The sequence below is a fragment of the Artemia sp. Qi Xiang Cuo genome, chromosome 18 (genome assembly GCF_049724085.1).
Source record: "Artemia sp. Qi Xiang Cuo chromosome 18, ASM4972408v1, whole genome shotgun sequence".
Taxonomy (NCBI): Eukaryota; Metazoa; Arthropoda; class Branchiopoda; order Anostraca; family Artemiidae; genus Artemia; species Artemia sp. Qi Xiang Cuo.
The window spans coordinates 17,436,362-17,449,669 of record NC_142811.1 but is presented as its reverse complement, the minus strand read 5'-3'; the positions used below and the strand labels follow the sequence as shown (position 1 = coordinate 17,449,669).

The window sequence follows — 13,308 nt, the reverse complement described above, 5'->3', positions numbered from 1 at the left end:
AGAAGGTGTTTTAGTAAATTGAGTCTGCAGAGGCTGCTCTATGAATGCATTTTTGGTCCGTCCCACCAAAAAAAGTAACTTCAAAATATAAAATTTTAAGGCTTCAAAGTTATCCCGCATATTATCTATATTTCTCATTCATGTGAACAATATCTCGAATGGACCTAAGCTATGGTGTAAATTTGTTTTCCCTATTTTTTTGGCAGACCTGCTTGTCACCAGTGGCGTAGTTTTGTCAAAATCCTGGGGGGGGGGGGGGTAAAATTGGAGCCAATTTTCCCAAATCAAGTTAAAATGACAGTAAAACCTGAAAAATGAGCCGTTTGGTACTAAGAAAGTACCATATAGTACTATACAGATGCTTTATAGTACTATAAAAGTATATACGTATATACTAAAAACTGATCCGTTTCTGTTGACGCTTGAATTATGCAGGCTTATGCTAGTTTTGACAAGGTTTTTTAAAAACCAAATTTCAGCTGGGGGAGGGGGGGGTGAACCGAGGCCTTGGAGGGGCAGTTGCCCCCCTGCCCCATAGAAAATTACGCCTCTGATAGTCACCGCCAATGAGTAGCTATGTTGTTCATAATATGCTGAACTTGCAGTGTCTGCGAACCCATAAATCAATCCTGAACTAGCCACATTATTGTCATCACTTCATTAATGGGTTAGATATATTTCAAAGTTCAAGTCACGAGTATATTAAGCTAGGTACGCACATGGTCGTATTGGGAGGGAAGGGGAGGGGGTATGTGTTTGGACCCCTCCCCGAAATTCTCGTCTGACTCGTAAAAAAGAAACAAAAATGCACATAAACAAATTTTTGATGACTTTATTTTGTTTCGTACCACTCCACTCCCCCCCCCCCGAATAAAGATCTTAGATACGGCCTTGGGTACACGCATCTTACTAGCCCATGTCAATAGTACGGCTAGTTACCCCTTCAGACTGTGATCATCAACTATAATAGACTCAAATAGTTTATTTTCAATATATTTTTTTATTATTATTATTTATTTATTTATTTAGACAATACAAGACTAACTACTTGAATTTTTCTTCTTCTGAGAAGTCCTGTGGATTTTTCAAATACTTTGTTTCCTTGAATCATCTTTTTTAGTAATGGAAATGCGGTCATTTGATTTGCAGATAATCTGGCCTATAGCGAATTCACGAACTCCGACTATTATTATATTATTTCTCAATTAGGATACGTTAAAATAATTACCTTCATAGTACTAAGGGCAATGCCGTATCTAGTATTTTGTTGCGGGGGGGGGGGGGTACAAAAACGTATCAAAAATTTGTTTAAATACATTTTTGTTACGGTTTTACGAGTCAGACAAAAAAAATCGGGGGGGGGGAGGTAAATAATTACTTACTAGTAAAAGCCGATTAAAATTTTAACGTAAGATTGCGTCCGAGGAAAAATTATTGCAGTTGACCCCTCTTCGGTTCGGTCCCTGATGACTATCCCTTTTTGAAGACTGGCTAAGTCTACGTATACACAAGGGGCGGGGGGATAATTTTTTATATTAATAAAATGCGAATTTGTTCAAAATCGGTTGTTCACTGCATGGCCTTGGGGCACGCCCTTCCTCACCAAAAAAAAATTCAGAATACCCCCCGAAAAAGTTTCTGGGTGCGTCCCTGGTTTACTGGGTACAAGTCGCATTACCAGCCACTGTTAAATGGGCTGTTAAAGAACCTAAGTAGTTAAATTAATCAATAAGTCTATTAATTAAGTCCGGTTTTTACCCCTTTTTTCTAAGCACTAAAAAGAAAATTCATTCTATTTTTTCCACTTTAAAATCATTAAATTAAATTAAAATCAAAACCCAACAAGGTATCGATTTTCTCATTATCTTCTTTTGTTCGCTTTCATGGACTTGATTTATTTGACCATTGAGTAATTCATGCAATGAGTAGTGGTAATGTACATGCCCCCATAATGATTTTTGATATTTGGCAAAAATCTGTATCCTGAACAGGTCTTGTAAATCTTTGGACCTCTTTGGCTATTTTAAAACGAAACTAGGGCTATGGTTTTTTTCAAATTGTTAACGAAAGAGTGGGAATTTTTTTAATATGCTTCTGGTATCTTAAAGAATTTTGAATAATGAAGTCTAAATTAAATCGTGTGGCTCTGTTTGTTGTTCCTCTGTATTTGATTTATCAATTTCTATGACAAATCCCTATTACACTCAAAACGTCACATCCTCTTTTATTTTAAAAAAGCTTATGGAAGGTTCCTATTTTCTATTTATTTATCCTTAGACGAAATTATACCAATATCATATATTTGTTAAAGAGAAGACGGATGTTGAAATATGGACTCGATCTTGTATCAGCCTTGGAAACGGGACTAAGGTTTTCTGCTATACCCTGAAGTATGAACATATCTTCTGAAATGTAATTGATTTAAAAAGAGAGACCCCCCCCCCCCCCTCTTGGCGTGCCACTGATGATTTGCCTGCTTAAATTCCTTGTTATGCTTAATGTTTGCATTTTAAAAAGGGCACACACAGAGGGGGGTAGGGGTGCATTTGTCACCTAGACGTCGCAGAATGTCTTTTTAAGTCAAAAGTGACCCCCGCCCCAGATTTTGAAAAGTACCACTTTTGTATCTTCACTAAAAAATCCCCCCCCCCCCCATTCGCTGTATTTTCGTGAATCGGCAAAACCAAGTGTTTCGCTTCTGAAGAAAATCATAGAAAAAATAAATTTTTCAGGCAATTCTATAAAGTTTGGCTTAAAAATGAATTTATGGTTATGGAACGCCCTGTCTCGAGTGATGGAAGAAAATCTGAATGAGCCCTGTGTCACTCTACCTGAAAGAAACTTATGAGCAACTTTGAGCTATGCACTGACTCTTTTTCATTTATTTTTTGATGCCACGTATCGATTTTTCTGTTGCTCAGCAACACCCTATTAATAAGCATTTTCATGAGTTTGAATTTTTATATTTACAGCTATGTTTACTGATAGTTCTTTATTCATGAATGCAATATCGGCTGGGGCCAAACCCGAGAAGAAACGAAAACTGAAACCTAATGAAAGTGAGAAAGAGCACAAGAAAGAAGAAGTAAAGGAAGAGAAGACGTCAATAAAACCAGAAGAACCAGAAGTGTCCCCGAAGGAAGAAGAGAAAATGGATACAGCCCCTCCGCCAATTAAGCCTCAATTTAAGGTAAAGCAACTTTATTTATAATCTAAATTTTTTTTTTTTTTTTCGTTTAATCGTTATTTATGCAGGATTTTTCAAAAAAAAAAACATTTTTGCTTCTCAGGACGTAATTTTTGTATAAGCCGATCGACAATATTTTTCTGTTAAAAATTACATGTCTTTTAATCAAATGCACGTCGAGGCTTTGGCCCTAAAACCACTTTAAACATTGTAAAAAAAAAAAAAAAAAAAAAAAAAAAAAACTGATTGTGTTCTAGATTCACACTGAAATATCTGGTATATTTGTAAAGGATTATAAAATATTGTAAATACATATGATTTAAGACTAAGTCTCTTTCTCAATGGATTATTGTAGACCTACGAAAATGGGATAAATAAAATTCTATAAAAATCGCTTGCAACAGCTTTAGCTTTAAATACGTCTTTAAAAAAGTGGTGTGGAGATAGTTTAAAATAGGGTTATTAGTATTTAAAGGTTTTATAAACCATTTAGTAAATGTTACCTTTGATTTCTACCATAGACTATATCAGACAATGTAGCTACATGATATCTAGGGCGACAGACCATCACAGGGAAGCAGCAAAAGACACTTGATTGTTGTTTTTTTTTTGTTTTTTTTTTTTTCTTAAGTTGGTGTTCAGCCAACCTAACAGTTGGTGTGGATCAAAATTTTGCTTTTTCTTTCATATTTAAAATTTACATTTCATTTTATAATAGATACTAAAAGTAATGTATAAAATTATATTGTTAACTAGGATACTAATTTTTATCTTAAACGGTTACTATAAGCGAATAAATTCCCCATGTATTTTTTTAGATAATTTCGGAGACCACACTGCCTTTCCATGACGATAAAATAAAAGTTCAAAATAGGGATAAAATCCTTTTTAATAGACAGTGTATAATAAATTTCACAAAAAATACCAGATATTTCGGTCACATATGCAGTGACCGTCATCAGTAGTAAAAGTTTTACTACTGATGACGGTCACAGCATATATGACCGAAATATCTGGTATTTTTTGTGAATTTTTATCACTGTTTGTGAAACACAGTCTATTAAAAGGTAGTAAAATCCGTCATCAGTAGTAAAATCAGTTTTACTACTGATTACGGTCACTGCATATGTGACCGAAATATCTGGTATTTTTTGTGAAAATTATTATACCCTGTCTATTAAAAAGGATTTTATCCCTATTTTGAACTTTTATTTTATCGCCATGTATTTTTAATAATGGAGGGGACTAGAAACTAGGCTAGTCCTAGAAACTAGGCTAATGGAGGGGGCTGCTAAAATAAATCATTGCTTACTCGTAATAAATAATTTTAATTCACCCCATTACGTTTTTATTTTATTTCCACCGAACTTAATATCTATAGGCTTCTTAGCCTATAGATATATAGGCTTATAGCTATAGATGTATAGAATTCTGATGCTAATATAAACATCCAAATTCAAAATAGATTTAGTATATATTTCACTAATTTTATTTTACATTTCACGATTTGTGGACATACATCAAATAGTTAAAATCAGAGCCAGGGAGGAATTCAAATTGCTTGTTAATTAAATTGCTCATTTAACTTATTACTGAAAATAAATAAATCGTATTGCTTAATATATAAACCTAATAATCTTTGTAAGTGGGGGGGGGGGAATGAGATAATCCCCCTTATTTGTGTTTTGATCACTCATAACTGTTTAAATGTTCTTTTTGTTGTTTTGTTGTTTTTTTTATTTAAATGAAATCTGTAACGGGGGACAATTTGATTTATATATTCTTTTCTTTTAGTTTTATAAAGACATTTTGGAAGAAGATGAAGAAGATAATGACGAAAAGCCATTAGCGCAAATAAAGCGAGAGCAGGAGGAAAAGATGAAAGAATTGGAAAAGGAAAAAGTTACGGTAGAGGAAGCTTCCGAGGAAGTGAAAAAGGAACCAGAAATCATTGAAGGTAACTAATGATTGGAAAAAAATTATTGGGGGGGAGGGCAATGAACCTGAGACCCTCCCAAGACGCGCTTAAGATTTCTGTGTCCCTCCTCCTCCAAAAAGGGCTTTAAATAATATTTACAAAGACCAACCTATTTCCGTAAGTAAAAAAATGGAACAGAAATCCATCACGAGAAAAAACTTCCAGAAGTAAGGGAAAACAACAACAGTGAACTATCTTCGTCATTGGCCAGTAAATTACAATACAGGACATAAAGATCAAATTCGTTTACAGTTGCATACAAAGCCGTATCTAGTGGGGGGACCGGTTTGAACCCCTTCCACCCCTGAAACCTTTATCTGATTCTTAAAAACGTAACAAAAATGCATATAAACAAATGTTTGGTGCGTTTGAAATTTTTTGACCCCCCTCCCCCGAAATACTTATCCAATTCTTAAAAACTTGACAAAATGCATATAAACAAATTTTTCATGCGTTTTTTAATTTTTTTGTAATCCCTTGCCCCCCCCCCCCTCTCCAAGAGGAATCCTGGATTCGCCCTTGATTGCATATTTACAGGTTTTAACATTTATCAAATCAGATTTCGTTTTTACACTGTAATTTTATTGATCGACTTTCAAAATTTGATATAAATATTTGAATATTTTTGCTGGTTTTGCTCCTGTCATAAAAAGCCCTTCCTATGTAGCCCTTTTTCAAGACTTGTATATTTGAATATTTCAGTGGTTCTTATGTGTAGCCAATAAAATTACAATGCAGAATACAAAAAAAGTAAATTTTGATTGCAATTTCATTTATTGATGTTCGTCCCATCTTTTTCCCTCCTTCTTTATTTTTTTTTTTTTTTAGCTTTTCTGCTGTCTTGAAAAATTCCGCATATTTATCCTTTTGTCCTCCTTATTTTTCATTTTTTTCTGCTTTCTTAATTCAATTCTCCTTTTTTCCCGTTTTTTTTAAAAATTTATCAACAAATGAAAAATGACGACGTTTTGACAAATCGAGGAAGCAATAAACTTTGTCTTCATTAGATTAAAAAACAGAATTTTCATTAGGTACAAAAAGAACTATCATCTTCTATTGAACTTATCTTTCCAAATATGCTATATTTGGAAATAAAAGTCTATCTATTCAAATAAATTGAACATAACGGTAAAACTAGGGTCGGTTTTTCGGTATCGGGGCTTGGCCATTAGGACCTTGTTTTTGGGTCTGTTTGGCCTTTTTGAGCCTGTTTAAGTACGCAATAAATTTTAAATTATTTATAAGCGGTGCCTAGCCTATTACTTCTTTTCTTTTTCAGGAAAATCAGTTAAGTAATGTAGATAAATGTAAATGCCTCAATATAGGCAAGGTTATAATTAGCTACTGAAACTGTTGCGCTAAGAGAATAGAAGTTGATAGTATACATGTAAAAAAAAATAGGGGAGATATTTCTTTTGATGTATTAGCTCCACACCACAGTCTTTGCTAAGAACCAAACATGTATACTCCTAAGAATCATTTTTGGAAAGACATTTGTTTTCCTAGAAGACATCGATGATTGTACTCAGGGCCGCATCCAGAGAGGAGGGGGACACCTGATTTGAACCACCCCCCAAAATTTTGGTCTGAATCATTCTAAAATAGCAAAAATACATCTAAAAAAATTTTGTAGCTGTTTGTAAATTTTTTTAAAGACCAAAAAAGAAGAATTTTATGGAAAATACAAGGTTTCGTGAAAAAACCGTCAAAATTTGGGCTTGTTAAACGTATAGTACCATAACTTTTTGTTTTTGGTAAAAAAAAATAAGGGCATCCATTCAGAGCCATATGAATAAATAATTATATAAATTTTGATTAGCTGTAGTGATAAACTTATCAAAATGAATTTGAATATTTATTTATAATTTGGTATAATTTATTTATAATTTATTTATACTTTAGAATAAGAAAATATATGTCCTAGCCCATTTAGAAATTACAAGATGTATCAAAGCAAGATCCATTATCATAAGAAGTATTGAAAAAAGTAAACTTTGATTGCAATTTAATTTATTGATGTTCGTCCCATCTTTTTCCCTCCTTCTTTATTTTTTTTTTTAGCTTTTCTGCTGTCTTGAAAAACTCCGCATATTTATCCTTTTGTCCTCCTTATTTTTCATTTTTTTCTGCTTTCTTAATTCAATTCTTCTTTTTTCCCTTTTTTTTTAAAAATTTATCAGCAAATGAAAAATGACGACGTTTTGAAACGAAGCAGACGGAACGGAATTGGAAGAAATGGCGTTGCTGGGTGAATTAAATAAAAAGAGGCGAGTAAACATAGGCATAAGGAACGACGCTAAAAATTAAAACGAATTTGCAGAATAAAGCAGGGAATGAAATGAACTCTTATAATTTAAGATCTCCAGAGAAGACGTAAAAGCCTGTAACATTAATGATTTTAGTGATATTAGTGAGGTTTTGTGATATTTAGTGATGGTGTTTATCATATTATCCTTTGTCTGTGAGGACAGGAGTTTCAATCCTGGTGTTGTTAGTTAATTGGTTTGGAACGGGGGTCAACTGTGTGACTCTGTCACCTCAGCCAGAGTTCTCTTTTTAGAAAGTAGACTAAAATTGCTTATTTACTACTACTAACAACTACCTGCAGCACAAAGCTGTCTAAGGCCATCTGTGCACGCTCCTCCTCCATCCTAATCTATTCAAAACCTCCCTCTTTACATCCTCTCACGAAGTTCCAATTTCCCTTATTTTTTTCCTCGCGACATCCTCCCACCCTCTTTGTTGACAACATGCTTTTCGTTTGGCCCTAGATGGTGGGCCGACAAGGACGATATTTGGCAATCTGTCCTCCTTCATCGTGCCCTAGCAATCTCAACGTTTCTCTCATTATAGTCCTAGGGAGCGAGATTGATTCACATTTTTGTACAGCTTTATGTTTGAGATACATAGACGGGTACCCAAAATAATCCCTAGAAAATTTTGTGGGAAAAAAATCTAACAAATCCTTCTCCGTCTTTCTGTCGTACTTGTCGCACTTGTAATGATAATTATTGCTGTCATTGTTTCACTACTTGTTTCAGAAACATCATATTGTCTTTTAAACATATTCACAGTATAGGAGGCTGAAACGTCATAATTTTGTAACTACCGCGTGCTAGGTTTCATTTGAGGACCCTTTTTGCTGTAAAACGAGTTAGAACTGTAAAAAATGCCCAAGAACGAGAAGTGATTTCTAGTTTAGCTTCTTCTGTAAGGTCCGTTGAAAAAACATTTCAAAGACTTAAAATCTAAAATACATCCAAGAAAGTAGAAGAATAGAAGAATAAAAGTAAAAAAGAATAAAGTATATAGTATAAAAATAATACAGTAGAAGAATAAAAAGAACTTAATTGTGTAGGTCAATGTACGGAATTTCATTGATTTTCCTGCGGTACAGCAGGGGGCAGAACGAAAGCTGCATTCACTTGAAATTCCTTATTTATTTATTTAATTTTTTTTACTCATGTTTCGAAACTAGGATTTCTTGCTTTGAAATGGAATATTTTTATGCTGGCAAAAGATGAAATGGAAATCATGGTGTGTGGGAATTTTATTTGTGTTTCAGCAAGAGGCAGATTTTGAGGAGTTTTTCACAGGAGGCAGATTTTATACGAAGGTTGGAGATTCTTTCTACTGAGATACTTTGTATCAGTAAATGTTGAGGCTACTAAAATATTATTACCGTAAAACACTACTAACATAATTTTTTGCTACATTAATCATAGTAAAAAATAGAACAGGTATTAAACTGAAATTGGAATGAGCCTAGGGGCAAGGGCGTATCCAGGATTTTTGTTCCGGGGATGGGGGTTATAAGTAAAAAAAGCATATAACATTTGTTTTATGCATTTTTGTTACGTTTTTATGAGTCAGCAGAATTTTTGGTACGGGGGAGGGGGGTGTAATCCGATAACCTGAATACGGCCTTGCCAAGAAGCCCCACTTTCTAGGGGTGTGTTTGATTTTGGTATGTATTAGTTATAATGGTAACATTTTCACTTCTAGAAAAAGAGCAAAAAGAGGTTTCGCCACCTCCTGATCTGCCAAATATCGAGATTGGTGATCTTCCACCTGCTCCTCCCATCAACTTTGGCAGTGTTTTCAATAAAGATACTGGCAAAAAAGGTGTTCTGGTCTATCACAGGACATCTAAAACTAAAAAGTCGGTGAGATGGAGAGCCGAAGAGGATCTGCATGAATTTTTCGTTTTTGATCTCGACGAAACAGAGAGAGGTGAGTCTTTTTTTACCTTTGGTGCCCTTCGCCCAGGGTTGCCAACTTGCACACTTTTCTTGTAAAATGCACTCTTTTTTACCTCAGAGGGGATGCTGAAGAGTGAGAATCACTCTTTTTGGGTGTCAGTTTTCATTCGCTTTAAACGTCAGTAGTTGACATATTTGTCAAAAGTGCATTTAACCCAAGGAACAGGGTTGCCAACTTGCACTTTTTTCGTGTGAAATGCTCTCTTTTTTACCTCACAGGGGGCGCAGAAGAGGGGATGCGCAATTTTTTTACTTGCACCCTTTCTGAGCAAAATTCACTCTTTTTTGTCTTGATTTGCACTCTTTTTAGACATCGGCAGTTTGCAATCCTACCTTTGCCACGCTCTAATAGAGCAACCTATCGAGTTAAAACTCTATTTTTTCCTTGTTTGTTTTTGCGTGTGTAAGACTTATTTTTTTAATATGCACAGGATGTGCCCCTCGACCTTTTTTCGTAAAGGACAGGGTCTCAAGTGGTTATGTTCTTTTTTTCCATTTCAAACAACTTATACGTGGTTTGTTTACAGTCAGGGAAAGGCCGTGCGAGATATAAGGCCTATCCAAATTTCTTTTGTGTTATGAGTATATAAATATTTTGAATACATAAATATTCTCTTTTGGGAAGCGTCGGATGATTTTCCTCCAACTTACCGGTCGAAGGCAGGAAATCATGAGATTGGTATTTGCGCTACGCAGACCATTTGGCAGCATGTGAAAAAGTTTTTTAAAAGTGTTTTCCAAAATAGATTTGGTTCAGTGCATGTGAAAAAAAAATTCCTCTGGACAGAAAGAAAAAAGAGGTATTAAAGAAAGATAAATGGAAAATGAAGCATTACTTTAAAATTGATTTTGTAAATACTAAATGATGTTATACTTTTGAGTCGGCAATATGCAAAAATTCACATATTGATTTGATTTGATTCTAAAAAAAAAAAAATCTTTTCGTCATTCAAAAAAAAAAAAATTCAACAAACAGCTTTTGTTTGTTATTTTGTAAGGCAAGTCCCTATAGTTACCTAATTATCTTTAAAGAAAAATTTTAGTCTTATAGACTTTTATTCATGCACATCAGATTACAGCCTCAAATATTAATGCTCACAAATAGAATGAAGAATTTTGCTATTTTGGTCCCATGTATTAATGTATTCATATATGTATATCAGGGCCGTATCCAGGATTATACATATATATATATATATATATATGTATATATATATATATATATATATATATATATATATATATATATATATATATATATATATATATATATATATATATATATATATATATATATATATATATATATATATATATATATATATGTAGACTGGTATAGAAATCTTCTTTCGTAAATCCCTCATAACTCATGAGTGGAAAAGACGTATCTCTGTTTTCACGTTTTTCTAGTTTAGAAATATCGAAGTATTATAAGTTACTAAATTATGATAAAGTGATTGTTTCTTGTACTTTAGCATTATGATAAAGTCATACTTTAGAAATAATCTCCAGTTACACACAAAATAAGAATTAACCAGTGTTGTCAAATTTTCTTAGGAAGCCCAAATGATGATAATCTTCTCCCTGGCAACAGTTTTCTCTTCTTTTTTTTTAATTGATCAGATTTGTAACTAATTTGTAATCAAATTGTGCTGATGTTTATAAATTGCGTCGGTAAAGTAAAATTTTACAAGCTCAATTGGTGTAAATCAGCTCAGTGTGGCGCTACACCTATGAAGAGGCAGGGATTTTTACAAGCTCAATTGGAACTAAATATTTTACAAGCTCAATTGGTGTAAATCAGCTGAGTGTGGCGCTACACCTATGAGGAGGCAGGGATTTCTACAAGCTCAATTGGAACTAAATATTTTACAAGCTCAATTGGTGTAAATCAGCTCGGAGTGGCACTACACCTATGAGAAGGCAGGTTTCTTTACAAGTTCAGTTGGAACTAAATTCTTACAAGTTCAATTGGTGTAAATCAGCTAAATGTGGCACTACGACTATGGGGAGGTGGGATTTTCACAAGCTCAATTGGAACTAAATTTTTACAAGCTCAGGTGGTGTAAATCAGACGAGTGTGGCACTACGCCTTTGGGAAGGTGGGATTTTTCCAAGCTCAATTAGAACTAAATTCTTACAAGTTCAATTGGTGTAAATCAGCTAAACGTGGCACTACACCAATGGGGAGGTGGGATTTTCATAAGCTCAATTGGAAATAAATTTTTACAATCTGAGGTGATGTAAATCGTGTGGCACTACGTCTGTGTGGAGGTGGAATTCTTACGACCTCAATTGGTGTAAATCAGCTGAGTGTGGCACTACGCCTGTGGGAGGGTAGGATTTTTCCAAGCTCCGTTAGAACTAAATTTTTACAAGCTCAGATGGTGTAAGTCAGCTGAGTGTGGCACTACGTCTATGGGGAGGTGAGATTTTCATAAGCTCAATAGGAAATAAATTTTTACAAGCTCAGGTGGTGTAATTCAGCTGAGTGTGGCACTACGCCTGTGAGAAGGTGGGATTTTTCCAAGCTCAATTGGAACTAAATTTTTACAAGCTCAATTAGTGTAAATCAATCCAATATGGAATTACGCCTATGGGGAGTTGGGGTAGATGCCTTCTTTGAAATAGTTACTGCTGGAGTTGAATATAAGAAGTTTCTCGAGATATTTTAAATTTTAAGGAGGGTAGAGTAGCAAGAACATACTTTTCGAGTAGGAAAATAAAGTCATCATGCTTTCAGAAAAGCGAGTATGATATTTGAGTTTTTTTGCACTTTTTATTCGGAAGAGCTGTGAAAATGCAGTGTTGTCGATTTCTCCCCTTTTGTTCTATTGAATACAGCGGAGTTTTGAAGTTATTTGCGATAACACAGAGGGGGTCTGACTTTACATCTTGGTCACAAGATGGTGAGGGGGTATTCTCTATTGGAAAAGGGCCATTTAGACCTCTTTGGCACTAACTCTAATGGTTTAAAGTTTCATTTCAATAAAATGTTGCAATGATATTTAATATAACTAACTATTTTTTCACTTTTAGTAAATGTGAATCGACTTAAGTTCCAAGACATGAAACAAGCTGATAAGCTCATGGAAAAGGAGCTTGCCAAAAGCTGTAAGTACCTTTCCATTTTATATACTTCACTCAAAGGGCTCCAAATGATCAAGGGCTTTATTTTGAGACAGAGATGCCGTAGAGGGCAGGGGGTGTTGTAGGAAAAGGGGGTGAAGGGGGATAGGAAAGCTGTAGGAATGATTTTTTTTCATACCAAATAAGATTAAAACATAGCTTTGTCTTCAAATAAAGGTAGTGTGACTTGCAGTTTAATTCTTAGTTTTAGATTAGTCATCTTAATTAATTAGTTATTTAACTACTTTAGTTAATTGGTTTATATTTGTTAATCAAAAGTTTAATTTAGTTTAGTTAAACTTAACTTATTAAGATTTTAATTAGTTTAATTAATTAATTGATCAGTTTGTGTTGACCAATTAATCTAGATTTTTTTAGTTTAGATTAATCCATTCTTTTTTAATGAATTAAGAAAAATATCTATTTTTCTAGTAAATTTTGTGAATTAAAATTTCGACTAACATTTTGTTTTTAATCCTTGCCATAATATTATGATTCACTTATGATTATAATGAATCATAATATTATGATTCATAATATTATGATAACAGTTAAAGGGTCTATTAGTTGCTTTAAAGGTCTGGTTCTAAAATTCTGCAGTCTGCAAAATCCAAGAAGTATAAACACAAAACAAATTTCGTAAATTTATACCTTCCACCGTATTTATTTACTGTAAATTTCGTGCAACATGTATTTAATTTACAAAATAGTTTTCTTGTAAGTTTACCAATTTTACCAAATTGAGTTTTATG

The 13,308-nt window shown here is 33.8% G+C and overlaps 1 protein-coding gene across 1 annotated transcript in view; it reads left to right on the top strand.

The window, feature by feature from the left end:
- LOC148941264 (uncharacterized) overlaps positions 1-13,308 on the top strand; it is a 133,517-nt gene that overhangs the window by 106,416 nt on the left and 13,793 nt on the right. Inside the window, exons 6-9 of the mRNA XM_089104252.1 lie at positions 2,973-3,190; positions 4,982-5,144; positions 9,171-9,398; positions 12,467-12,541. Of these exons, the coding sequence (XP_088960378.1) occupies positions 2,973-3,190; positions 4,982-5,144; positions 9,171-9,398; positions 12,467-12,541 (684 nt within the window). The remainder of the gene's footprint in view (positions 1-2,972; positions 3,191-4,981; positions 5,145-9,170; positions 9,399-12,466; positions 12,542-13,308) is intronic.